Source organism: Sciurus vulgaris, assembly GCF_902686455.1.
Source record: "Sciurus vulgaris genome assembly, chromosome: 7".
NCBI lineage: Eukaryota > Metazoa > Chordata > Mammalia > Rodentia > Sciuridae > Sciurus > Sciurus vulgaris.
In genome coordinates this window covers 15,405,047-15,432,976 of record NC_136467.1, presented here as the reverse complement: position 1 = coordinate 15,432,976, position 27,930 = coordinate 15,405,047, and the positions used below count along the sequence as shown (strand labels likewise).

At 46.3% G+C, this 27,930-nt stretch overlaps 1 protein-coding gene across 2 annotated transcripts; it reads right to left on the bottom strand.

Annotated features, from left to right (window-relative positions):
• Positions 1–4,928: 4,928 nt before the first annotated feature.
• ZBTB2 (zinc finger and BTB domain containing 2) lies at positions 4,929–27,541 on the bottom strand. 2 transcript variants are annotated; one of them, XM_079146640.1, is made up of 3 exons: positions 27,227–27,541; positions 12,837–13,021; positions 4,929–7,695 (listed from the first exon to the last, which is right to left on the bottom strand). In XM_079146640.1, exons 2-3 carry the CDS (start codon positions 13,007–13,009, stop codon positions 6,324–6,326), a joined length of 1,545 nt encoding a protein of 514 aa, XP_079002766.1. In that variant the 5' UTR covers positions 13,010–13,021; positions 27,227–27,541; the 3' UTR covers positions 4,929–6,323. The 2 variants fall into 2 exon arrangements, with proteins under 2 accessions (XP_079002766.1, XP_079002765.1); XM_079146639.1 differs by lacking the exon at positions 27,227–27,541 and adding an exon at positions 26,684–27,220.
• Positions 27,542–27,930: the final 389 nt, after the last annotated feature.

Genomic DNA, 27,930 nt, shown 5'->3' with positions numbered 1-27,930 from the left:
ATTTGTACTTGATTCTAACTACCCCTCTTTGCCTCTGGACCTTATGCAACGCCTGGGAAAGTAGGTGGGCTTGCCTACAGAGCTTGCAGCCTGAGAGAAGGACCTGGGTCTGTGCTTTTCATGTTTTTTTTTCTTTTATTTGGTGCATTATAATTATATGGAATGGTGAAATTTCTTGTTACATATTTGTACATGCACACAATAAAACTGGGGTACTTATAAAAGACTTTTCCAGAAAAGATCCTGCAGAGATGGCCAGGGAGCTCTCTCAAGGAGCAGGGCTTATCCTCCAGTCGTTAAAGTGGTTAAGCAGGGCAGTGATGTGACCCTTCTGCTGTAGGGCTTTTCCAGGCTTGTTGGGCTGCAGCAGTGGCAGACTTGATGTCCCTGTGCGTGCTGCCCACACGTGTTTGGGGGTATTGCAATGGCTAGGGGTTATTGGCATGTCATGCGTTGAGGTCACAGATGTTTGATGACCCTGCAAGGACAGCCTTGCCTAAGAAAGGAGTTTCTGCCTAGAAAGCCAATGGTGTCCTGCTTTCGGAGAATGGAAACTCGAGGCTGGGAGGAGACTGGCCAACATGCTGTTCTCATAATCCAGGCAAGGACTGGGGGTGGCCTGCAGGAAGACAGTGGAAGCTTGTGCGGTCATAAAGGAGAGAGTTTGAGGTGTGGGGACATCGACAGATCTGGTGCCCTCTCTGTGTCCATGGAAAAATGAGGAGAGAACACACAACCCAGAGCCTCGTAACATTTCTTAAAACCTCATGCACAGATGGGCACAGTAATAGCACATGGCTGTAATTTCCATGATTTGGGAGACTGGGGCATAGGAATCACAGATTCAAGGCCAGCCTGGGCAACTGAGCCAGACCCTGAAAAAATAAAAAGGGCTGGGGATGTAACTCAGGGGAAAACATCCCGGGTTTTTTATGGGCTGTCGGGAGGGGACACAATCAGCAACAAAAATACGTTCATGCATACACTTTAGCTTGGGTACTGAGAAAGATGAGGATTTGGAGTTCACTTATCTTCAGTTTATCATACAAAAATACTTCACTAGATTCTCCTGTTATGAAAGAGCTTTATATATATATATATCACAACTGTGTTAGTCATTGGAACAGAATGAAATTTTGGTCACTGTCCACCAGAAGCACTTTGTGACCACTGATGACCTGCTGCTGACTCCTTGAGTATTTTGGCAGATTTTGAATCATTGCAGTGATCTTCCTTTTTGGGGGATGGGGGGTGCTAGGGATTGAACCAGGAGCCTTGTGCTTGCAAGGCAAGCACTCCACCAACTAAGCTAGATCCCCGGCCCCATGATCTTCCTTTTAAAACTGCGAGTGAATGCAGCATGCAGACATGCCCTCATTCAAAGGGGAATCGTCCACTCTCTGTGTCATCTGTATTTTTCTGTCCTCTGCATCCTGTTATGTTTTTGGCCTTGGTGGCCAGTTAGCGCATCTCTCCAGGAAGGGGGCACATCATGCTAAACCGGCAGTTTCTTCCTGGTCACTCCCAGGTCTCCCCAGACCATGGGTTACTCAGGCTCTGGTTCTCTGGCTGGCTGCCTTCTGACTTTTGTCTGCTCTGGGGCACCCTTGTGTAACTGAAAACAGAGAAAGAATTCTTTAGTTGGCTCTCTCTTTTGTTTGGTACTGGGGATTCCACCCAAGGGTGCTTTACCACTGAGCTATATCCCCAGTCCTTTTTTTCTTTTGAGATAGGATCTCACAGTTTCTGAGGGTCTTGCTAAGTTGCTGAGGCTTGCCTTGATCTAGGATCCTCCTGCCTTAGCACCCTGGGTAGCTGGGATTACAGATGTTGCAACACTGCCTGGCTTTTTTTTTTTTTTTTTTTTCCTGAACTATTATGGAAAAATCATAACGGAAGTCCAGGAAATGTTTCTTTCCTAGGCAGGGTGGCAGCAGTGGAGGAAGGGCCCTGAATTGGGAGATCTGTGCTCTACATGATCACTAAGAAGTTGTGTGATCTTGGCAAATGACCTGAATCCTATCTTTCTTTGTCATCTGGATTCTTTATGGAGACCGGTACAGTTGCCTCCTTGTAAACCATTTGGGACATTTGGTTTCTTGGGCAGATTACAGGGACACTTGGAATGAGAATGGGGGGTTAGAATGAATCCGAGTCTTTTGAACATGTACTACAGATGTGTACACTGCAACCCTCTCATTGGGTGCCACCCTTGCCTCTGGGCGCAGTGGTGCACAACTGTAATCCCAGTTACTAGGGAGACAGAAGCAGGAGACCACAAGTTCGAGGCCAGCCTGGGCAACGTGGTTGATCCTGTCTCAAAATAAAAAAATAAAAATAAAAAGGGATGGGAATGTGGCTGAGTGGTACGGCACTTGCCTGGCATGTGTGAGCCCTGGCTTGGATACCCAGTACTGGGAAGAAGAAAAGCACCTTGCAGCAGAGAAGTATGCTAGGAACAGCACAGGTTCCTTTCCGCTCCTTTATTATTAGTTCCTCTGGTTTTTACAGTTCTGATAAGTAGAACCAAGAAAGACAGGAGTAATGCCACCATAACCCTGGGGTACTCAAAGTGGGTCTCTGGGCCGATGCCTATCTGGAAACCTGTTAGACACCCCCCCCATCCCCCGCCCTAACACCAACTGAATCAGCCTGAAGCAGGCTGACAAGTTTTTTTAAATATTTTTTTTAGTTGTAGATGGACGCAGTACCTTTATTTTTATTTATTTCTCTTTTCATGTGGTGCTGAGGCTCAAACCCAGGGCCTTACACATGCTAGGCAAGCGCTCTATCACTGAGCCACAAGCCCAGCCCAGGCTGACAGTGTTTTATCCTTCCTCCAGATCCCAAGGACCACTGTGGTAATACAAGGCGATAAAATGGCTTTAAGCAAATTGCCTCAGTAGCAGAATAACTAGGTCAACAGGGGGTAAATTTTCCCTTCCAGTCTCCTTCCCCCAGTTATAGCTCGTAGAAATGCTTGCATGTTTGGGAAAATATCACTTTTTCCCTTTATAATTTGGACAAACCTACATCTAAAACCAAACAAAAAGATACGTCAGATGAGCAAAAAAAGCCACGCTGTCCATTCCTGCCCCTTGCTGTCCTTTGATACTGAATCGAAGGTTTGTCAATTGCATGAACATAAGACCTAGCCCGGTGCACACAAAGCCAGCCTCGGCAACCTAGTGAGACCTTAACAAACTTGGCCAGACCCTGTCTCTAGATAAAAAAATAAAAAATAAAAATGGCCTCGGCTCAGCGGTTAAACACCTATCCATGGGTTCAATCTCAGCACTAAACAAAAGACTCCACAAGACTTGTTACTTGCCAAGTCCTGGGCAAACCACATAGGTTGGTGTTAAAGCAGAGAGTGACACTGGACAGAGGTCCAAGGAGGTTCCTCTTAGTGGGCAATGGGACCTCAATTTGACCTGGGCAGGTTCTTGATTTATGCTGCTGAAAAGAATTCTGGATGTGTCAAAAGCCAGGCACAAGCAAAGATTTACTAAAGGACAGCAAATGGATACACACCCCAAAGGCAGGTGTGGGCACCTTTCACTCCTTGAAGATGGTGCCACACCCCGGGGTCATCAAGCTCTCTGATTATATTATATATATATATATATAATCTCTGATTATTTTATTTATATATATATATGTATATATATATATATATATATATATATATATATATATGATCTTTCTTTTTAGGTGGTACTGGGGACTGAACACGGGGTGCTTGACCTGGGAGCTCTTTTTGTTTCGTTTTGAGACAGGGTCTCACTAAATTGCCTAGGGAGGCTTTGAACTTGTGATCCTCCTGTCTTGGCTGCCCGAGTATCTGGTATGGGCCCCAATGCTCAGTAAGAAAACAGATTAGTTGTATCTTAAGGTTATTTTTAATTTGCTTAAAGATGTATACACCAGCCAGGTGCAGAGGTACACATTTGTAATCTCAGCTATTCAGGAGGCTGAAGCAAGGGGATTACAAGCTTGAGGCCAGATTCAGCAATTTAGCAAGATTCTGTCTCAAAAAAAAAGGGCTGGGGATATAGCTCAGTGGTAGAGCACCTCTGGGGTTCAATCCACAGTATTGCAAAACCAAACACACACAAAGAACAAATTAGTCAAATTTAAAACCTCTTGGGACTGGAATAGGCAAATGAGCATTTCTGTGGGGTGGTCTTCAGTATTGACACCCAGCTCTTTCCATTTTGGAGAGAGATGGTGTTTTGCAGGCCTGCCTTGTTGGAGGTGGCCTCTGGTTGGTGCTACACGTCCCTGCATGGCCTTGCCTGTCCTTCCCCCTGTACAAACTTGCAGGAGCTGGACCAGGGCTGGCTGGGATCCTGTCCTCATCTGTCATGTTCCTTGTGCTTCCCATGACTTTTTGCCTTTTAGCTGTACCTTGGTCCCTCTGATGCCTCATGGGGTGGTATGGGGGGCTGCCGAGGCTCACCCTAATTTACAGATATTCAGACATTAACTTGGCACAAGGCTATCATTTAAGTTGGGAGATGTGAAGATGTGAATAGTCTGATTTTAAGATTAAGCCAATAGAAATAATTCATTATTTACTAATTTCAGTTTTTGTTGTACTTTTCTTTTAATTCCTGTCATTAGGCAAGCATGTATTGGCCTCCTTTTTTCTTCTTTCTAAAGAAAGTCAGGAAAGATGGACTCTGAGCCTGTTCGTCCTCAGCCTTTGACAGTTCCTAGCATCTTCAGAGTTCACTTGTTTGATCCTCACAATTTCAAGACCCAATACAGTCATCAACTTCTTCAGTTTACATTTGGAAGATGCCACTTAGGTTAGGGGAAAAGCCCAAAGTACTGGGGACAGCAGGAAAATGACTCTCGGCCCAGTGCTTCTACACACCCGCTTCCTCTCTCTCTCTGGATAAATACACAGACTTCAGATCACATTCCCATTTAATTAAATGTTTATTCAATGAAAGGATGTATAAAAACTTACAAATCTGAGAACTCAACTATACATACAATAGGAGGATGGGATATTCAGTTTTTAACATGTACATACGGTATAGCTATTGACTATTCTCCCCCTTACCATCCCCTTCGGTTTTTATTTCTGGCTCCTATTTTGTCCTGTGAGACCACTCACTCTCTTATTGGCCTACGGGAAGATTAACGGATAACTTGTACTGCTTTCAGGCCAGTGGAGAAAATTTCAGATGTTAGGAGAAAAAAAAAAAAAAACCTAAAAGTCCAAGAATATACATCAAAAGCAAGTTTTTCTCCCAACAGCAAATTCAATTTTGTCCTGATTTCTCTTTGCCATTTTGGGTACTTCAGTGAATATTGCCGGTGAAGTATTAGCACTGACTTTCAATAAAGTTACATCTCCTGCTCACGCCTGCCCTGTAAGATGCATATTCCAATAGCCTTTTCCCTGCAGTATACACATTGATTTAAAAGCAGCTGGTTGGTACTGAAACAAATTTCCCACTGGCAACTGCTAGAAAATGGCATGTCATTTTCTATTCAGAAAGACAATCAATAGTACTTTCAAATCTGACTTTTAACAAATCTGCCAGAAACTAAAATACAGCATTTTGTTGTTCAACTTGGAAAGAAGCCAGCAATTAGCTAAGGCATGTGCATTAGTTCACCTGTTATAGTAAGTGTCCATATTTTCTCTTACAAACACACAAAGTCATAGCTTGTCATGTTTTATCCAAAAATTAAGATTGCCATCACATTATTACTTTTTCTGTTTTGCTGAAGCAGATTTCTTAACTAGTGATTTCTCTTAACTGGACATAATCTCAAAGGGTGCATTCTGAAACAAGACACCTGGAGGATAAATACTAAAAACATTTTCTTGGGTTTAAAGTTTCCCCACACCTTCTAGGTTTTGCATAGTACAGAGCCCAGCTTTCTCTCTAAGAAGCATGCTGTATTTTCTGACATTGTTTTTCTGAGAAGGAAGACTCATTACCCAGGGAAAGTCATAATTTTAGATTATCAAATTATATTCTTGTTGTTTTGTTTTGTTACAAACCCTTAATTAGTTCCATGTATGCTTTTAAATAATCTAAAACTTCTCAAAATCTATTTAAGTTTATAAGTACTACTGACCATTATCTTTCCAATATCCCCTGACTTAAAGTAAATATATTCCAGGTTTATAATGCACAAAGCCTTTCCAGAGGTGGGGCTGGGATGGGAGATGAGGAAGAGGAAGAGTGGGGACCTGTGTGTGTCAGTCTGAACTGTGGAGAGCCACAGTTCTGGGCTGGGGGAAGGGAAGGAAGAGAGTTTGTAAAAATGACAGTTTCTAAAAAGACAAGCAACATTCAGTCTAGTAACACGGTTTCCTGTTCCTTTTTGATGGAAGCTAACACTGGGTGGTCAGGTTCCGCTACTTCTGAGTCCCCACTGCCCAGCAGAATGGACCGCCCCTCGTCCAGGGCAAACACGTCCGAGTTCTGGTTTTGGCATGAGTGTTTGACCACCTCGTTGGGGGTTGAGAACGTTTTGTCACACAAGTTGCACTTGTAGGGTTTGTTGGTTTGCACCAACATGTTGTCCATCTGACTTCCTTCCTCAAACGTGCAGAGTTCCAGAGTCTGTTTGTCCACCATGGTGTAGGTGTCGATGCTCTGGTTGAGGCACACGTGCCGGGCGGCCTGGTTGGCCCTGCAAAAGCTCTTGTCACAAGTGCTACACTTGAAAGGCTTCCCGGTGTGTATGTACATATGCTCCCTCCAGTGGCTTTTCTGGATGAATTTGCGTCCACATATGGTGCACTCGTACTTCCGCCTCTTCACCTCCCTCTCCTGGTCGGCCTGCTCCAGGTTGTCGATGTCGGCGATGTCGGAGGGCGGCGGGGTTTCCGACTGCTGCTGCCCATCGATGATCGGGGAATCTGAGATGTGCTGCAGCTCACTGTCACTGATCATCCCCGCTTCAGGCACTTCCATGGCGTCTTTCCCGAGGTCAGCTGCATTGCTGCAGAGCGACAAGGGGACGCGGCTTTCCCCCTGCTGGCTGGACGTGAAGGGCACGCCCGTGTGAATCTGGAGGTGCTCTCGCAGGCTGCTCCGCAGGGTGAAGCGCCGCCCACACAGGTGGCAGGCATAGTACTTTGGGAAGCTTCCGTTCCTCTTCATGATGCTCGGCTTGACGTGGGCAATGGTGAGGGACGCAGGCTGCTCGTCGGAGGAGGAGGCTTCCAGATTGGTCTCCTCCCCGGGAGGAGGGGGAGGGACAGGAGTGGAGACGAGTTCTGGAGACAGTGAGGTCTGCAGAGGGTCCGAGGGAGTCATGTTTGTCCGATTCACCTGGGCCAGGTTGGATGTCAGCTGAGACAGCTGGGAAGCCTCGGGCGCCTGTTCCTGGCTCATCCTGGAGGTCTGTGGTCTTGGTTCTCGCCCAAGTTTCTCGGGTGCCGCAGCGATCTTGGTGGCTTGTCTCAGCTGGTGATCTGCGATCTGAATGCCATACAGTGAGGAGGCCAGTGGGAAGACTTGGTCAGGATGAGAAAAGGTGCCCTGGCTGGCGAGGCTGGCCTCCTGGATCAGCGGGTAGGCGTGCAGGAACTTGATCCCCTGCTCCAAGCGAACAGGATCGATCAACTGAGGCGCCATCTTTCCAGTGTACATCAAATGTAAAAGGTAGCTGAAGATGTCAGGCTGTATGTCAGTTGGTTTCAAACGGACACACTCGCTGGAAGAAACAAGTAAAACGTGTGAGTAAATGTCCGCCGGCGTCTCAAATGATAACATAAAGCCCAGAGAAGAAAAAAACAGACACTTGAAAACAATGAAATAACATTTCCCATTTCTGGGTGTTGGAACCTCTTGGCCTCGCAGAGCATTTAGCTAAAAGTGTAGGGTTCTGTACTGATCCAACCCAGGGCTTAGCAGCAGATCTCTTACAGGAAGAGTCTGATGAGAAAGGGTCCTCAAGTCTAAGCTGACGTGGGGCAGCTGCATTAGATCAAAGTACTTCCGTGCTCACAGCTGCTGGAGGTACACGGCTCTCTCCTGCATGAAGGTTGAAGCCCAGCCAGGCGGGGAAGAGCAGGGCAGGCCAGCAGCCTTCCTGATGCTGCTAGGTGGCATTAAAGAGCGGCTCGGGGACAACACGGTCCCTTTCGAATGCAATCACCAGCACCAGCATCAGCAGGCCACAGGGGCAGTCTCTCATTCGCTCCCAGTCGCACTCATTTTCCAGGTGACGGTGAGGCTGAGGGCTTGACCCTTTGCTCAGTATCACAGTTGGCAAATGGCAGAACTGGGATGTGAATCTAGACCTTTCTAGTCCCAAAGCCATCACACTAAGAACCTTCAGAGCAGTCAAGTAATCCTGGGTGGCAGATATGGTGGGGCTGATTATTCTCATTTGACAGATAGGGAACCCAAGGTCCCAAAAGTTAAGTAATCTATCTGAGGCACCTAAAGCAGCTGGTGGCACAGGTGATTTTCTGAAATTTAGACTCTACTGCTTGAATTACTTCAGAAACATCATCCTGATCAAGCAGCAATAAGGAAGAGGTCCCCAAGGACTCTCCACTGACTACCAGTAATGACGGAAATTCTAACGCATCATCAGAAATCAGTGATTTACATATCTATGTATCATGAGATACATTATCACCCACCAAGTGAATACATTCTATAAACAATGCATTTTCAGGGATTACATCCTTGAATGTTTTTAGAATTTATAACAATTTGGTTATAAGACTTCTTGGTATTATAATTCTTTTTTAGCTGTTTTAGTAATCATGTTAATTTTTTTAAATATTTTCCAGTATGCTAAATATAAACAGAACAAAGTGATTTGGATGATGACTTGTGATAGAACAGTTTTGAATAATTACTGTACAGCTGTCAACTGTGTATACTAAGGAGACTGCATGCAAATCACGTGACCAATGCTTGACTACAAAGTATGGAAGCCAAAGAATAAAATCAAGCATGAAACGTAGTATCACCTTCCTGGGCCTGGTGGTGCCAACTTGTAACCCCAGCTACTCCGGAGGTTGAAGCAGGATCTCAATTTCAAGGCACATTAAGTTGAGACACTGTCTCAAAGGAAAAAATAAAAAGGGCTTGCGGGGTAGCTCAATGGTAGAGCACCCCTGGATTCATTACTACAAAATAAATAATAAACCTCAAAATCAAACCAAACAAAAACAACTAGCATCCCCTTGACAGTCCAAATGGAGGAGTGAATCTGACTGTTTTTCCTTTCTTTTAAAAAAGACACATAATTCATTCAAATTTTCACTGGGAATCTTTTTTATTCCTTTAAATTACTTATATCCCCTGAAATAGGAATGCAAATATGGTGGTTTTTTTCTTTTAGCACAAGAGGGGTTCCAACAATACTATATGAAGAGTGTAATATATTCAGATACTCTGGGGAAATTTAATAATCAAAACAGATTCAAGGATCATGTGAAGATGGCAATAGTGATGTACACAATCATCTCCAGGTGAAGAAGGCACTCAGGGACCCTTCCAGAATCAGGCAGAGGCCCAGGGAACCTTATGCCTTCAGAGATACAACCTATTCCCAGACTAACAGGCTCAGGATGGACCTGGTTCTCAGGGGAGGAGGAACAGATAGAGGGAATGGAAATTCCAAGGGGGCCTTTTTAAATTTTTTTTTTTTTTTAAAGCATCCATGAAAGGTACTACTTTTCCAAAAAATGCTTCATGTGAGTTATAATTTCTCTCACTTCTGGTTGGATAGGCTGTCCTGTCTATTGCTTGTGAATAATCACTCCATTGCAAACCTCTCAAATTTTAAGCAGCTACTTACAGTCCCTAACGGCAAAGCCAGGAAGGAGCTAGGGAGCCTGGTGTCCACGCGGCAGTCAGGCTAGAGGATAAGGACTCCCAGGACAGGCACTGCTGGCAGAGGGCCAGGCAGAGGAAACAGCCTATCCCTGGGGTCACAGCCAGGGCCTGGCAGGGCCCAGGGAGGTATCCAGCCACCAATTTAGTTTGCTTATTTAAAAAAAAAAACTTTTTAAAAGCAAACTCATGTGGACCCACACGCATACACAGAGTTAGAAAACAGGTGGCATTTTTCCAAGTTCCCAATGTCACATGGCAGCCACTGCCATCCTGCCTGTTCTTACTCCCACTCGGCTCGCTGTGGGCCAGCTCTGGTTCCTTCTAGTCCTCCATAGTATAAGCTCACCTAAGGTATGATTTGTGGATGTGTGCTTGGCATTAATACTTTATGCAGGAAAAAAATGTGAATAACCTTTTAATAAGGTTTTATTTTTATTTAGTCAGATAATTTCCATGTTCAATTTTTCTTTCACTGGAACTTTAAGGTAAGGCATTTTAAACAGTGCTGAGCATCGTCAGTGGTTGCCCTCAGCAAGACCAATACCAGACAGCTCATTTCCCAGGGCTCGGTCTCCAGACATAAGGCAGAGACAGAGCCATCTAGTGGTAACTACAGGGCATAAAATACCCTAAGTAAAACCTGAGAAGGTCCCGCTGTCCTCTCAGTCTGAGGGGCCAGGCGCAGTCACCGTGCTTCCATGGCATGTCCCTGGCCTCTGGCCAGCGTTTGCCTCCGTGAGCTTGCACTCGGCACCCTGAGCTGTGAAAGGCTGGCCCGTAGCAGCTGACAAACTGCCCAAGTCACCTCTGGTGTAATTCATGCTACTGCTTAAACTCGGGACCTTCTGTCACACCAAGATCACATCCCCTTACTACAGAGACACTTGCTCACTACCTATACTTAAGTTTCCTCCATTTAACTAAAAGCACATTACATTGTCTTTACTCCTTGAAATTAAAATACCCTTTCTGAGACCATTTAACTCACTGTATCAAAGCTACTAAGTCCAAAGACCTCACTCGAGGTTCTAAGACCATGAAGTGAAAGGGGCGCTTTCTTGCTTTTTTGCTGGAATTCAACCAGAGCCTCCTGCGCGCCATGCCGGTGCTCTACCACTGAGCCACGTCCCCAGCCTGCTCTCGCCATGGAGCTGCTATCCTGTTACGTTGTTACTGGCCCTTTTGCTCCTCCAGTCATTTATCAAGTGGCCGTTCTATCACCTGCATGCACCTGAGTCATCCTCCGTGGTGTTCCCATCTCTGCCCTCGAGAAACTTACAGATGAGGAGGGGAAATAACAACACGGACAACAGTGGAGGGAAAATGTCCAGCTCCTAGAGGTGGCACAAATAGTGTCGGGATCTGGCCTGTGAGAGAGGAAAAGGCCACTTTTGATATTTTGTCCGGTTGACAAGGGAGATGCCACAGCAGAGGGCTGTGTGAGCTGGACTCGGGGAATGGCAAGTAGGCCAGGAAGACAGGATGAGGCCGAGGGCTCATGCTCCAGGCCCGGGCCCTGAGGGGCAGGAGGAGGAGCCTGGACGTTATTTTTATATGCAGTGGGCATTCTCGTGGCTTACGATCAAAGACCCCACACAGTGTGGTGGCTTTCCATCCGAGACACTCTGCAACCAAGCAGTGTTAGGAACAGCAACCTGACAGGATATGAAAACGAATGAACGGAAAATGGAAGCCAGAAAGGGAAGGACAAGAGTGAAAGGTAGTTTGAAGAAAGCATGATCTGTGGGTTGGTAAGATGTGATTTGAAAGAGACGTTCAGCTTGGTTTACTTGAAGATTCAACAGGCAAGTTGGGGCCTTCAGGGAAGGGACTTAATTCCGTTTTAGATATGCCCAATGAAATAAAAGGAGATATTCGATGCTAAATGATCAGCAGGTAGCCAGGATGGGGGCGGGGGGCTGGGACTGGGGTCTGCAAACAAAGATGGAGGCCAGAGCTATAACCTTCAAGTTTCCAGCAGCAAAGGCAAGACCTAGATAAGCACCCACAGGAGAGTGAACAAAGAGAGCGAGGGAGCCCGAGACCCAGGCTCAGGAAGGCCCTGTGCAGAGGGCTGAAGAACAGGGGGCATTCAGTCATGTGAATACAGGTGAATCCTGCTTCAGAAGGAAGAAAACAGCAGCAAGTGCTGCCGAGGACAGTAGGATGGACACTGGGGGAAAGGGTGACCTTTGAGACACGACATCAGCAAAGTGATGGGAGGAAACCACAGTGCAAATGACAGGAAGAGCGTGGGATGAGGAAGGTGCACGAGAGGACACAGACGACCCTTTCCAGAAGGTTTGCAGTCAACTAGAGGAGAACAGTATCTCCACTCGGGCAGACAGCAATGTCCAGGAGCCCTGCTCTCCCACAGGCTGGGGGAGGGGGAAGGGATGGAGAGTAAAATATAAAGTGCAGAAGAAAAATCGAGAGGCACAAGGGTAGGAGGACCGTTTCCCTCAGACACCAAGAGGCTCTTTTCTCTAAGACACGTAGGAGAGAGAGGAAGAAGAAAACCGGAGCAAAGATAGAAACGAGGGAAACTAGGGGAATTCATGTCCTCCAGCGTCTCAGTAGAGTGGGAGACACGAGGAAGGACTTACGGTAAGCACGGAGATGCTGGGGGCGGGGCTGGAGGAGCGAGAGGAGGGCTTAGACAGCGAGTCCCAGAGCGCTACCGCAGAAGGGCTGTGGACGGCTTTGGAATGGGCCTGGACACGCCAATCCAGACCCTGCAGGTGACACCACTGAGGCTATCTTGAGGGGGAGGGGCTGCGAGGAGCAGAGAGGTGGTGATTCTCAAGTGCTGCTGAAAGCATGAGTGACCAAGAGGGCAGGGGCAGGTGGGGTCACAAGGGAACCGGGCACCTAGCATCCTAGGGAGAGGCAGAGAGACCCGAGGTCTGGATGAAGGCAAAGAGTGTGTTCAGTGGGCAGAGGAACATGGAGGAGGACGCCCATAGTCATTAGATTATTATCAATCGCTTTAGTTACCTGGTCTGATGGACAAACAACATCTTAAAGTAATTGGAGAATGAAGCAAGAACTGATTTGTGTGCCTTGAAGTACACATCGCCGATTGCAACCGTGCAGTCACACAGGAAACCAAACTCTCGCTGAGCGTTTAACTGTTGCAGTAGAATAAGTCCATGGTTGGTCAAATCCATTTTTTTAAATATCTGCAAAGTAAACAATTTTATTTTTAAGAAAGGTGATTCACAAATCAGAATGTGTCCTTTATAGTCATCAATAATGATCAACGCTAACATGTCATCTCAGGTAACGAACGTGTCAAGCACTGCTAAACATGGTCCACAGATTAACTCGTTTGTCTTCATAACAGGCCTAGGAGTAAGGTCTGCCATGACTCCCGGCTTACAGATGACAACATATGGGGTAACTCGGGGTTCTGTGACTTGCCCAAGCTTACACAGATGGTATGTGGAGAAGCCAGGAAGAGAACCCAGGTTGTCTACCTCCAAGCATCCAGTCCTTGGCACAGCAAATATTCCTGGAACAGATAGTCTTTTGCAGATCCCAAATACATATTCTAATGATCATCAGATTTGGTCCAATCTTCCACAGAGACAGATTAGTTAAAGTGTTGGGGTGGAGTTACAGTGGGGCAGGATGAAAATCTCACTAAATCTGGAGGAATTTTCTAGCTCCTCTTCATGCGCATGCAAGTGATAAGATGGTTCATGTATCTCCTATCCTTTGGACTCTTAACACCAATCCAAGGAGGAAGCAGGTCTGGCCTCTGCCTCCCTTTTGTGGAGGAGAATATGGGTTTTGAAGATGTGTAAGGAATTTGCCCCAGGCCTTCCATCTGGAAGGTAGGGGGAGTCAAAATTTAAATCTGAATGTTCCAATCAAATTTCTCTTACTGGAACATCATCCCCGCAACCTAGTAGAGAAACTACCTGATTCTGCCCAGCTCACCAAATCCCTAGATTTTCACAAACAGCATTTATAAAACCACACAACACACAGACTAACATTATACTTCTTGGTGAGAAAAAAGTGAACACTTTCTTGTATTTTGGAACAAGGCCAAGATGTCCCTTTTCGCTGGAGGTACTCACTAATGCAATAAAGCAAGAAAGGAAATAAAAGGCATTCAGAAGGCAAAGGAAGAAATAACTGTGTCCCCCTCTACAGATGACATGATTGCAATGTAGAGAATCTCAAGGAATCTATGATAACTCCTAGACTTGAATGTAAGTTTGACGAGGTCATAAGGCTACAGGATAAATACACCAATCTAGTAATGAACGTATGGTCATTGAAATTAAGAATGTAATGTCATTTATAATCACTCAAAAATGAAATACAGAGGTGTAACAAGATGCTGGTGAATAAAATCAAGAAGTGCTAAATAAATGAACAGACACACTATGCTTATGGATAGAAAGACTTGACATAATAAAGATGAGTCTACCCCAAGTTCATGTAAGTTTGACATGATTCCTATCAGAACTAAGATTTTTTTGGTATCTAAATTAGTCTAAAATACATATATTAAAGGCAAAGGAACTGGAGTAGCTAAGACAATTTTTAAAAAAGAACAATAAAATGGGATAAAAAATCAGTCTACCCATTTTCAGGATGTATTATATTGACATAAAGTTAGAAACTTTGGTACTGGCAGAGAGACACACAGGCCAACCAATGCAACAGAACAGAGAACCCAGAAGTAGACCCAAGTAAATATGCACAATTGATTTTTTTAAAGAAATTAATTATTTTATCTTAAATTAGACAAAATTTTACATACACAATTGATTGTTGACACAGGCACAAAAACAATTCTGTGAAGGAAGCAGAACCTTTTCAACAAAAGATCAACTGACTTCCACAGGCAAGGCAGGCAGGCAGGCAGCACCCTGGCTGAGCCTCACACCTTACATACAATGAAACTCTGAATCATCACAGGCTTCAATGAAAAACACAAGACTATAATATGTTTGGAAAAATCTTTAGCATCTAGGGTTAGGCAGAGTTTCTACACTTGACATGAACAACAGACTACTAATAAGAAGAAAGTAATAAACTGATCTTGTCAAAATTAGAAACTTTTGCTCTCTAAAAGATTCTGTTAAGAGGATGAGAAGACAAGCTAAATATAGGAGAAAATATCTTAAAACTTTTTGCAAAATATCCCTCTCAAAAGGGGCTAACATTTGCAATACATAAAGAACTCTCCAGGGCTGGGGATGTAGCTCAGTGGTAGAGTGCTTGCCTAGCACGCTCAACCAACCAACCAAAAAAACCCCAAAACCCCCACAGCATGCGCGCGCACACACCACACACACACACACCCTCAACTCAACAGTAAAAAACAATTGAAACAGAAGATGTACAGCAGACCTGAAGAGAGATTTCACCAAAGAAGATATACAGATGGCAAATAAATACATGAAAATGCTCAATGTCATTCCCTAAGGAAACATAAATTCAAAACACAATATCATTACATACCTATCGGGATGGTTAAAATAAAAAAACAGTGACAATACCAAGTGCTGGTGAGGATGGAGAGGATGTACATTGCTGATGGGAATGTAAAATGGTGCAGTTTCTTCTGCTATTTTGGAAAATAGCAGTTTCTTTAAAAACTAAACATGCAACTCTCATGTGACCTAGCAATTGTAGTTCTGGACATTCAGAGAAATGAAAACCATGTTCACACAAAACCCTGTACACTAATGTTCATATAACTTTATTCCCAATAGTCAAAAACCAGAAATAAATGAGAACTAATTGCTGCGTCCCTATTGGAAAGCTACTTGGTCATGTGAAGAAATGGAATTACTGATACATACAACTTGGGTGAATTATGCTCAGATAAAAAGGCTAATTCCGAAAGGTCACACACTAGGTGATTCCCTTGATATAATACTCTCGAAAACTGCAGAAATGAACAGACTTGCAATGGTGGGGTACGGGGAACAGGTGGGTATGGCCACAGGAGGATTCTGGTGATGACAGACAAGTTCTGCAGCTGGATGGCATCAATGCCAATGTCCTGGTTGTGGCTCTGTACAGTCCTAAAATCTTGCATGATGTTTCCACCAGGGAGATGGGGCCAAGGATGCACAGGATCTCTCTGCACAAAGGTGGAACCATTAGGACTAGGAAGGAGAGAAGGAATGGGGTCATGATGAAAGTCAGAGACGCTGCCGGGCTGCAGAGAAGCACCGCTCTAACCTGACCCACCCAGGACCACTTAGAAGCTTGTCTTCAAGGCTGCTCTGTCTGGTGCCAGGGAACAGCCCGTCCCCATGTGCTAAGCTCCTTTCTCCAGCACAGTGCATTATCCTCAAGACCCACCTGTGCAGGGCCGCCCTGCCACCACCGACTCTGCTCAGACTCATCTGTAGTCCTAGGAGCTTCCAGTCCCACACCTTTGACAGAAGCATCAAGCACATCACCAGTTACCCCTCGACGGGCTGGCTTACTATTAGCTGCTCACGTCCACATGCTGCTCATTCAATTTAACATTAACTCACTGGAGATAGTTAAGGTACACCACTCACACTTCATCAGTGAGGGGACTGGCTCAGGGTAGGTCGCTTGCCCAATGAGTTCAAGAAGTGGAATCCAAATTAAGGTTCACATGATTTATCAGAATGTCCTATACAAATGGGAGTGCAGTGTTTTTTAAACTAACAGGAAATATCATTTTTACTGTTACTTTTAAGTATGTACACTTGCTAAGAAAGACTCAAATACAGCCAGATGCAGGGGCACATGCCTGTGATCCCAGCAATTCCAGAGGCTGAGGCAGGAGGATGGTAAGCTTGAGGCCAGCCTCAGCAACTTAGCAAGACCTGTCTCAAAATAAAAAATAAAAGGGCTGAGGATGCAGCTCAGTGATAAAGAGCCTCTGGGTTCAATCCCTAGTAAAAAAAAAAAAAAAAAGAAAGAAAGAAAAAAAAAGACTCAAATATTTATGGACAAACAAAATGTGAGCTGCCCAGCTGTTCCCCCATTTGTCCACACTCTGGCTAATCCCGGACATTTAATTACTGCTTCACCACTTTTAAAGGAACCTTTGCTGAACACCACTTTTTTACTTTCTATGAATTTAATGAAGATATGAAGCATATTTTACATTAATTGGCCACTTTTATTTCCTCTAGCATCTCTACATGAGTTTTACCTATTTTAGTCTTTGTTTTTCTTTCCTTTTTGCAGTGCTGGGGATCAAACCTGGGGCTCACATATGCTAGACAAGCACTCTACCACTGAGCTACATCCTCAGCCCTTTTCACTCTTCATTTTGAGGCGGGGTCTCACTAAATCACAGGAGGCCTTGCTAAGTCGCTGAAGCTGACATCACAGGGACTGCCACCCTGCCCAGCTCTTGGACTTTTTTAATATTGATTTTATAAAACTCATTGTACATAAAAAAAAATGAGATGTGTCACATGATGCTAATATTTTTTCTTTCTTCCCTCTCTTCCTCCCCTTTTTTTGCAATGATAGGACTGAACCCAGGGCCTAGTCGTGCTCTACCATTGAGCTAAACTGCCAGCACTGTCATTTTCCTTTGATTTTCTTTAGTTTTTTGTTTTTGTGGTGCTGGGGATGAAACCCAAGGCTTGAACACAGTAAGCACAAGATCTGTTACTGAGCTACAACCCCAGCTGCAGGATTTTTAGCTTGTACATAGTGTATACATACAGTACTATCTCCTTTGACACAGCCAAATGTCTGGTTCCCTCTCTTTCCATAAACAGATTAATAAGAGTGTTCTATTCAGTCCATAAGAATTAAGCCATAATAAAAATGCAGAATGTTCCTTTCTATAAGGGAGTCTACTTGCTATTTTAGGATCTTGATTTAAGAACATCTCTTAGATCAGGAAACAGTGAACATGAGTGTTCAAATACAGAGGGAAGAACCCGCTCACGGGCTCTCAGGGACATGAAGGAAGCAAAGGAGGAAGGCTCGAGGGCGAGCGGCAGGCTCAGAATTTACCTGCGGAAAGACACACAGATCAAGTCTAGAAAATCTTACTTGAGACCAAAAAATCTTTCTCAGGGAAAAAACCAAACACGAACTCCTGGATTCTTCCATATGAGGATTGACCTGAGAAGGGGTGAGAGGGTGGAGGAGGCTGGGTCACGGGCAGCGCCACCCACCGCCCTGCCCAGCCACAGAAGTGCCCTCTTCTAGATCTTTCTCTCCTCTTTCCTCAGCCTGACCACACCTCACTCGTTTCCATGAGGCTTAAATTGTACAAAGATGCTGTGCAGGCCGTCAAGGCGGCCACTGGTCCCCGTGGGAACCGGCATGGCCCCACCTCCACCTCCCCCTGCTTGGCTGACAGGCTCACCAGGTCAGGCAAGACCTCTGCTGAGCCGTGGACACTTCCTGGCCCTCTCTGTGGTACTTCATAGTCTTCCTTCTGGTTCCTTCTTCCCTGTGCTGGGGTCACACTCTGGTTTGGCCTTAACTCTGGCTGTCACCTTACTCCCTACCTAGGAGTCCCCTCCATCCTTTTTATTTTGGTATTGGAGACTGAACCCAGGGATTTAACCACTAAGCTACATCCCCAGCCCTTTTTTAATCTTATTTTGCTTAGGGCCTTGCTAGGTTGCTGAGGTTGGCCTTGAACTTGCAATCCTCCTGCCTCAGTCTCCTGAGTTGCTGGGACTACATGTGTGCGCCACTGTGGCTGGCTGGGGAGTCCTTTTGCTGTATTCTCTGTGCCTGGTCCACAGCCGCCTCCCACTGCACCCACCTCTACTGAGTGTCCCCAGGAACCCTAACTCAGTGGAGGGAAGCGTGACCTCAAGTACACCCTATCCACGCATCGCACTTCTAAAAGGGACAATGAAAACCTGGGGCGGGAGCCTGTTCTGTATTCCCTACCTCAATGTCGGCACCATCACCGCCCTTTGACCGAGCCAGAATCCCGGCACGGCCCTCAGGCCAGTTTCTTTAGCCTTCATGTCAACTGAAACTTTCCCCCATGCCTCTAAATCTTGGTGTGTGTTTGTTTTTAGATAAATATTTTTGGTTGTTGATAGACCTTTATTTTATTCATTTATTTACATGCGGTGCTGAGAACTGAACCCAGTGCCTCATGCGTGCTAGGTGAGTGATCTACACTGAGCCCCAGTCCCAGCCCCCCATCTTAGTTTTACCTCCCAAGTCACCTCCCATTCCCATTTCTGGCCTATTCTGCCCACCTTGTTAATGACCAGAGATCGTTTCCAAGGGCAAGCCTGATGGCACTCTCTGGCTCCACATCGTTCTGTGGCTCTGACCCCATAGCACAGCTTTGTCTGCGCCACCTCACTGCTGCCACTTTGTACAGTGTGCTCCGGTGCCGAGCCCGCTCGACTTCACACTTACTAACCAACCAACCAACCAACCAACCAACCACCCTCTAAACTGGGGGTCCAGAGTGGTGTTCTCTCTTTATCCTGCAAGTAGACATAAGCCATTTAAAACCTTACAGGGATGGGTCCTTTTGCACATGAAGAGGCAGGAAGCCTATATTATCAGCATATTCCAGGGGAAGGACAGTTGGCACTATATTCAGTATAGTAAAAGGTTTTTCAATTTGCAAACAAATTACAACACAAACTCTTCATGATATTAAAGTGTCTAATTATTTTCCTGAGCAAGATCATGTGTTTGGTGATCTTTACAAAATGATTATCAAGTGTGGAGCCTGTTCTGAAATCCAAGCACTATTAAAATCATGTTTCTGCTGGAGATGCAGCTCAGTGGCAGAGCACTTGCCTAGAAGAGGGAGGCCCTGGGTTTGATCCTCAGCACTGTCAAACAAAAATCCTCTTTGATCTGAGTGTGCTGATCATGGAGACAAAATGATATTTCACTCACAACTTCTGATGAGCCAAGAGCTAAGCAGAGGAATGACAATTTCTTCTCCCAGAGGGCCCAGAATGCCCAGGCCATTATTAGCCTCCTAACAGTCTGTAACACTCACTGCTCTGAGGCCTGACCCTCCAAGCTGAGCACTTGGCCCTTCATCTCTGACTCACCCCAGTCAGGAGATGGGCATATGAACAGGGGCTTAGAACTTATGCTTAGAACTTATGCTTGGTCCTTTGGACATGCTACTTTCAGAGACATCTCGTCACAGACCTATGTACATGTTCGCACACATATGTACGTGCATGCATGCCTGCCCTGACCCTAGAATGCTCTTCTTGGAGCATCCATGAACGTGCCGGTGAGGTTGGCAGCCCGACATTCCTGAAAGCTAACACATGGTTCTTATCATTCACTACTCTACGTGCCTAGCATTGTGTTTAGTATTTGCTAAATTAACTGGTAACTACTTGTTCAGAGAAGACTGCCGAGTTCTCTAGTCACACTCGGTCCCTGATCGATTTGGAATAAAAGCTTGGCTTCTCTTACTCTGGGCTGACTTAAAAAAACTCTCATTAATTTAATGTGTACTATATTTTGGAAGAATTTTTCAATTTAAAAATGTCACCTGGTGCTTCCTCCTGCTAACAATTATCTTCTGAACCTGCTTTAGAGTTTACCATGATCCTGCAGGGCAAAAAGCCTGAGAAGAAGGAGGCACCACTGAGGTCCAGTTAAGGACTGTGCTCTTTATCTTAGAAACAATGGGAAGCCTCCACAGGGATGTTCAGCCTGCTACACAATGGCATAACTCCACCCTAAAGACAACCTGGCTGCAGGTGCACAACTGCCCAAACTGGGGAGGGAGGGACAGAGGGCAGGAGGGGGAGCCTTTCTTGTGGAGAGAAAGCTAGGTGGTGGGGACCAGGAGGAAGGGACTAAGCAGGATTCCAAAGATATTCAGAAGATAAAAAAATCTAGAACAATGGCTGGTGGGTCAGGTGGAGAAGGGTGGGGAAGAACCACAGGCTCCAACAGGTCTCTGAGACTTCTTCCTTCTCTAGCTGGGTAGTTGGTGCTCTCCACCAGGTGGAACAAGGACCAAGTCCCAGGTGGGAGGGGAAGAGCATGCTGGGTTGGAGGTACTGACAAGATTCTCCCTCTTCGCCCCCTCCGTGTGGAGTGGAGAGTGAGTAGCTGATACTGGTCTGGGGCTCAGAAGTTCTGTGACGGTGGTGGTCTTCAGAGAAGCCAGGCTATCTGACTCCAGAGCCATGTCCTTAAATCACTGCTCTTCCAATGGCCAACAAATAAGCCTGTCTTCTGGGTACACGCTTCATTCTCTGGGCACTACCTGCCTGGTTCCACCCGGCACTCCTCCAAGTTCATTTGTGTGTGTGTGTAGGACTGAGGATCACACCCAGGGCCTGATGCACACTAAGCGAGCCCTTTAGGTCCTTCACCACTGGGCTGCCAGCTCTTCGCTTTTTATTTTGGGACAGGGTCTTGCTGAATTGCTGAGGCTGTCCTCCAACTCTCGTTCTCCTGCCTTCGCCTCCCGAGCAGCTGGGGTTCCAGGAATGCACCAACACTCCAGTCCCTCCTCACACTTCTTAAAGATCCTGGAGACAAAGGGCTGCCAAGGACAGGACACCGGAGGTCGACATAAAAACACTGTTAATGCAACTTTAAAAACACAACTACATAAGAAAATCACCTGTCTTTCCTGAATTAGAGCAGTGAGTGGAGAAGAGCTGAAGAAAAGGAGTGACGGAGAGGGGAGGCAGTTTTTGAAAGTTTTTTTTTTTTTTTTTTTTTTGGTAGAATGCTTTCTTTTTGTGTATATATATAAAATATGTTTAAAAACTAAGTAAAAACAAGAATAAAAAAAGAAACAAGAATAAAACTTTCCAAAGCCAAGTACAGATCCTCTTTTAAACTATTTAACACTTTGGGTTTTGTTGTTGTTGTTTTTTGGTTCACCGTTGTTTCCACCTTTGATAATGGGACACTGACCACTTAGCTGTGAAGTGCTTTCAGTTGGGCTGGTGCTTAAACAAGTTACTCATCTTTGAAGATGCAGCTGAATGGGACACACACAATCACATAACTTTTTGACAACCTAAGCTTTTCCTTCACTTCTGGTATGAGAACTGAAAACCAAAACAGCTTTTGGGGATTGATGAATCACCTTCTAAAGATAATAGCTCTTCCAAGACACTAAATACCACTCAGATCATGCATTTCAAGGGCACTAAAAGGCTTCTCTGAAGTCCTTGATTTTATTTAAGTGAAGCATAAATAAATGCTGTAATGCCCAGGGCACATCAGTAACAGAAGTAGCTTTACTCACAGTAAGATGGATTCTTTCAAGTAGTTTAGACCACTTATCAGGATAAAAACTGCCTTTGCAATTAGTAGTATTAAAAATTAATGTCAGGAGAACCCATGAAGGAAACCTGTATGACACTGGTCATTTGAATTTCAACGTATTTTAAAACTGCAACTCAAAAATAGGAAATGCATCTTAGTTGTGATGACAGACTGGTACATTTCCCCTAACATTTCTTTAGTTAACCCTCTTCCAGAGTAATTAGAAAAAGGAGTGACATAAACTAATAGCACTTATTTTCACATTGGAAAGCACTGCATTTTTAAAAAGATTTGTCTTTGCAATTATACTTTGCTTATGTTTTAAATTTCCACACACAAATAGCAGTAAGGAGGAGACATACAGGAATATTTTTGATGTCAAGTTACTAGTCTGTTAGAGAATTATGGCTAATAAAAAGTTGATATTAAAGTAATAATTCTGAAGGCATTATGCTACAATCAACTTTAGGAAACCTATATATGATTGCCCCTGGCAAAATTAAAAACCCTAATCTGCTTCTACTAACCAAAGTAGAGATTGGTTTTCTGTTTTATGTACCATATGACAATTTGTAAAATTTAGATAATCTAAAGAAAACATAATCACTTACAGGTCTAGTTTAAGATGAGTTACAAATGTGTTTAACTGAGGTCCTACTTGAACAGTACATTTCTATATTTTAGAAAAGAGTCTGCCAACTTTTTGGTGTTAGGACCCCTTTATACTCTTTAAAATTATTTAAGACATTAAAAAAAAAAAAAACTTATTTTAAGCCAGGTGTGGTGAAGCATGCTTGTAATTTCAGCCACTCAGGAGGCTGAGGCAGAAGGATTGCCAAGTTCAAAGCCAGACTGGGCAACTCAGTAAGACCCTATGGCACCAAAAAAAAAAAAAAGGCTGGCGATGTAGCTCAGTGGTAGAACATTTGCCTAGTATGCTTAAGGTCTTGGGTTCATCCCCAGTACCAAAATAAACAAACTTTTGTTTATGTAGATTACAACTAGTGATATTCACATTAGAATATATGGAATTCAGAAAATATAAAACTTAGAAATTTAAAAAGGTTCAACTAAAAAAAAAACCCACTATACAACAATGAATAACATGTTTTAATGAAAATATTTTCAGAAACAACAAAAGAGTTAAGTGGCTTTTAAAATATTTTTCTAATTCTCTTTAATAGACAATTGGGTTATTGGATTCTGCACTTACTCTGCTGTAGGTTTTTTTTTTTTTTTTTGGGTGCTGAGAAGTATTTTAATAGTCAAAATATCAGGTAATTCTGAATATTCTTCTTTGATAATACCCCAAAACTTGACAAGTGTTAGCTTTTTAAAGGCTAGTTGTACAATCTGGAACTGTAGCAATGAGTGAACTTTTCCTACTTTGTTTTGGTAAAGTTCACTGGTCTATGCACTTTGAATGGAATTTTACCCATGCATGATTTTAACAATTCATGGGTTATTGGCAAATACTGGCTCACTGAATTATGCAAATTTCCCCATTGCCAAAATGTTGAAAGGACAATAATATCTTGGTATTATTATGAAAATAGTTTTGACCTCAAGGACTCTTGACAGGATCCTGGGGATTCACAAAGGTCTGTAGACCACACTTTGGCAACCACTGTACAAAATCATTTTGGGGACTCAGAGAATCTAAATGACCAGTCTTGCCCAGGAGAACACATGCTCACTTTGAAATTGTTTTCAGATGATTCTGCACCTTCTTTTGGTGAATTTGGAGGGTACACACAAAATTTTAAGGAATGGTACACTGAAACCTCTTGCAAAGTCAAAGTAGTTCCCTACGTATTTGTCCACATATCTACATAAGTGCCTTATAAATTCCTACTTTTACAAGGAGAGCTTTCCTGTAGTGAGAACAAAAGTCATCCAACACATGTGAACTGGAGATTGTGCATTTGGGTTTAAATACCAACCTCTAAGTTGGCCTCTAACATGTAAGAATGGCCCTACTTGTCTTGGACTATAATTCATTGGTAATTTTGGGCTACTGATTCCACACCTTTTTTTCTGCCTGTGGTATCTGGGCTGAACCTAGGTCCTCTTGCATGCTAGACAAGGTCTCTATCATGGAGTAGAGAACTTTTTATGTTTTGTTCTGAGACTTGGTAAGACCCTTGAACTTGTGATCTTCCTGACTCAGCCTCCCCAGTAGCTGGGATGACAGGTGTATACCTCCATGCCCAGCTGGTTTCACTTTTTTTTTTTTTTTTTTTTTTTTGGTACCAGGGATTGAACCCAGGGGCGCTCAACCAGAGTCATATTCCCCAGCCCTTTTTAATATTTTATTTAAAGACAGGGTCTTGCTAAGTTGCTTAGGGCCTTGCTAAGTTGCTGAGGCTGGCTTTGAACTTATGATCCAGGGAGCTGCTGAGATGTGACACTGCACTCAGCCTGATTTTACATCTTAATGGCAACATTAGCATTGTGTAAACATTATTTTATTTACTACCAACTCAAAGCAGTATTTTAAAGTTTATAATTTTCTAATGAAAGCTATAAACTTATAATTGTAATTAATAATCTGAGCTTAAGAAAGCTCTTAAAATGTTCTCAATCTAATGTTTAGAATGTTCACAATAATTTTCCCTTCAGGAAAAAAAAAATTCAATTCCTTTTATGTTTTCAGGATTGTGTTGGGAGACGCTAAGAAAACAAGGAAACAGGAAAAGTGATATGCCCTTTTGCCAGACGCGGTTTGAAATTTATGATAAAAATCTTCCTCCCCTGTGCCTGACACATACTACTTGACCAGCGTTTCAAAGTGCCAACAGGGAAAGGCAGGGAAAAGGTAGTGGGTCTGCGGATGAAGCACCAAGAGACACTGAGAACTAGCAGGTGGGTCCCCCACCTAAAGAAGTTGGTCCCGAGCGGATGCCACACATCAGTCTTAGGCATTTTCTTCACTCCCTCTGTACCCATGGCGTATCACTTCTTGTATTTTTAGATATTATAAACGTTTCAATAACAGGCCAACTCTTAGGCTAGAAAATAAACATAAATTACACGTTTATTAAATGAGAAATGTCCAGTTTAAAAGAAAGTAATATTAGTGGTAAATTACTTTCTTTTTAAAAATTGCCTTTTAACAGTTTGCAAACATCTGGATACATACCAGCATTATTCAGGGGGGGGGAAAAAAAAAAAAACCCAAAACCCAACTACTATTTTCGGCTTGTGGTAAATCAGGGAAATAGATTAAATGTCTTAGCTAATTTTATAATATAATTTCATGTTCCAGACTCAAATGCTAGGGCTCTCTCTGCACACCCTGTGGGCCATCAGGGTGTATACAGATGGTCTAGAGAGCACAGGTCTACTGGTTAAGCAAACCCAGACCATCCTAGAGTTCTGAGTCCGAAATCCCGACCTTTTTGCCTTATTTACCAAAACATGGGAACGAACAGCATCCAGACTCACGCACTAAGTGGACCCACTGCAGCTGAAGGCGCAAGTGAACAATGCAGAGGGTGGGGGAAGTAAGGGGCTCGGTGGTTTCCCTGGGGCACAATCGGGAGTTGGAGCGGCCGGGTGGAAGCTCCCGCCGCGACCATTTCACACTGCCCACTCCACTGCCCTTCCTCGCTTTCTTCTTTGCTTCTTTAATTCACGACCAGCTAAAGGCGACAGCCTTGCTTCCTATGCAGCCTCCGACTTAACGGTTCTCTTTGCGGCCTTGTTTAGAAACTAATGGTTTGGGGGTTTCGCTGCACCCGGAAGACGACTCGGGCCCAGGCGGCCTCGCGCAGCCACCTCCCCTTCCCGGAGCCCGGCTGCGGTTGCCACCGCAGTTCACATCCCGGCAGCGCGGCCTCATGGCGCAGCCGGTCGCCCGTGCAGAGGAAGCTCAAGGCCGCTGGCTCCGCGCGTTCAACACCCGCCCCGACCTCAGCGGGCGACACTGGCGGCCACCAGGGTGACCGACGCGCTAGGCCGCCCAGAGCCGCCCCAACGGCTGCCGGCCCCACCCCACCCCGGCCCCTGAGGCGGGGGCTGGCCTGAGGCGGAGCCGCGGCGCGTCGCGCAGGGTCCCCGGGCCCCTCCGTTCTCGCCGGCCCCGCCCCCAGCCCCCGGGGGCGAAGGGGAGGGGAGAGGAGAGGAGGGGCGACGCACTTCGGCAGCGCCGCACGCTCGCCGCTTCCCTCAGCCCGCGTGCGCGCGCGCGCCCGCCCCAAGTCCCGCGGAGTTTAACACAATGCCGACGCCTACGCCGTGCGCAACGCCCCGGCCGGCGCAATAGCCCCGGCGCCGGGGGCGGGGGTGGCCCAGCCAGAGAGAGGGGATGAGCGCGCGCGAGAGCCGCAGACAGCGCGAGACCCGAAGAGGCCGGAAGCGCGCGTGCGCGCCCCCGCCCGCGAGCGGGGAGGCGGAGCCGCAGCAGTAGCGGCAGCAGCTGTAGGAGCCGCTGCAGCTGGGAGAAGCGCCAGAGAGGCCGGGCCTGCTCCGGTCGGACCGGATCCCTCCCCTCCCCCTCCCTCCCTGCTCCCCTCCCCCAAACCCACTTCCGCAGCTCGCGGCCTTGCCGCCGAACCAGCAGCGGCGGCAGCAGCAGGAGGCGGCAGCGGGGCGTCCGGAGGATTACGCACCTGACGGGCCCGCCTCTCGGGGCTCCAGCGCGGGACGCTCACCGGCCGCCGCCGCTCGGGACGCACTTCGCCGTGGCGGCGGGAAGGGAGAGACCGGCGACGGAGAACGGAACGCGAATCGCCCCCCTCCCCTTCCTCCCTCCCTCCCTCCCTCCCTCCGATCCGCCACCCGCCCTCTCGGCTTCCGTCCCCTCCCCCTCCCGCAAAGCCCCGGATGGAGCCGCCGCCGACTCGCCGCCGCCTGGCTCCGGGGGATGGTTTTGTCAGGCGGCCAGAGCCCCGGCGCCAGGCGCAGCCGCCACCGCCCCCACGGGCCGCCCCTGCCCTCGCTTCCCAGAACCGGGTCCCGTGGGGTTCGGTCCCTCCGCCTGCCTTCACCCGGAGCCTCGGGACGGGGGTCATTCGTCGTCTTTGTTGCCACCGCCGCTGCCGGAACCGTTTGCGAGCTCCGGTGGCCCCCGCCCCCCCTCCGCCTTCCCGGAGCCCGGGCCGGGGGCGGCACGTGGGCACCGGCCCCGGGAGGCGGAGGCGGTGCGCGCTTACCTGTCGCCGGTGCTGCTGCGGCGGGGGGTGTGGAGGAGGCAGTGCTGTGCAGCTTCGGCCGTGCCGTCCTCCCCGCCGCCGCCGCCTCTCCTCCTCGCTGCTGCTGCTGCTGCTGCCGCCGCGGTCGGTGTCTCCGGCGCGGCGGCGGCGGCGGCGGCGGGGCTTTTCCTGTCCGGTTACGTTAAGGTCACATGACCGAGAGAGCGGAGCGACTAGTGCAAAGAGGCTGAGAGCGGCTCCCGCCGGGGGGGAGAGGCGGCGAGAGAGCAGTGGCGGCAAGAGCCCCCTCCGCCCCCCCAGCCGCTCCCCTCCCCCCGCCCGCCTCCGCCTCCGCCTCCTGCTGCTCTGCCGCCGCCGCCGCCGCCTGCAGCACTAACTACACTGCCGCTCCCACCCAGGCTCGGCTCTCTGCTCCAGCCAAACTTCTGCGAGCCATGTGCAGCCGAGGCGAGGAAACTTCTCTGCACCTATTGGGGCTGGAGGCTTGAGTTACAAGCCCCCTGTTTACATACATAAGTGTTTAGGTAGGACATACCCTCGAGACGCTCAGGGTACAGATGAGAGCTGCTCGTTTACTTCTCAGCTTCTGATTGACACCTCTTGGCCTGTACCTTTATCCCTTGACATCCTGTATTAGCTTAGGTTTTCATCTTTTAAGAGGTGGAACCAGGGCATTGTTGTAAATCACTAGCATCTTTCTTGTC

Bases quoted from the DNA above. Each gene is read 5' to 3' on its own strand.
- ZBTB2 (XM_079146639.1), bottom strand. From the start codon at position 27,085: ATGACCCCCGTCCCGAGGCTCCGGGTGAAGGCAGGCGGAGGGACCGAA. The intron at 13,022-26,683 runs GTGCGTAATCCT...TTTACTTTGCAG, and splicing joins CCGAGAGGCGGGCCCGTCAG to ATATTTAAAAAAATGGATTT. The intron at 7,696-12,836 runs GTAACTAAAGCG...TGTTTCTTCCAG, and splicing joins TTGTTTGTCCATCAGACCAG to CGAGTGTGTCCGTTTGAAAC.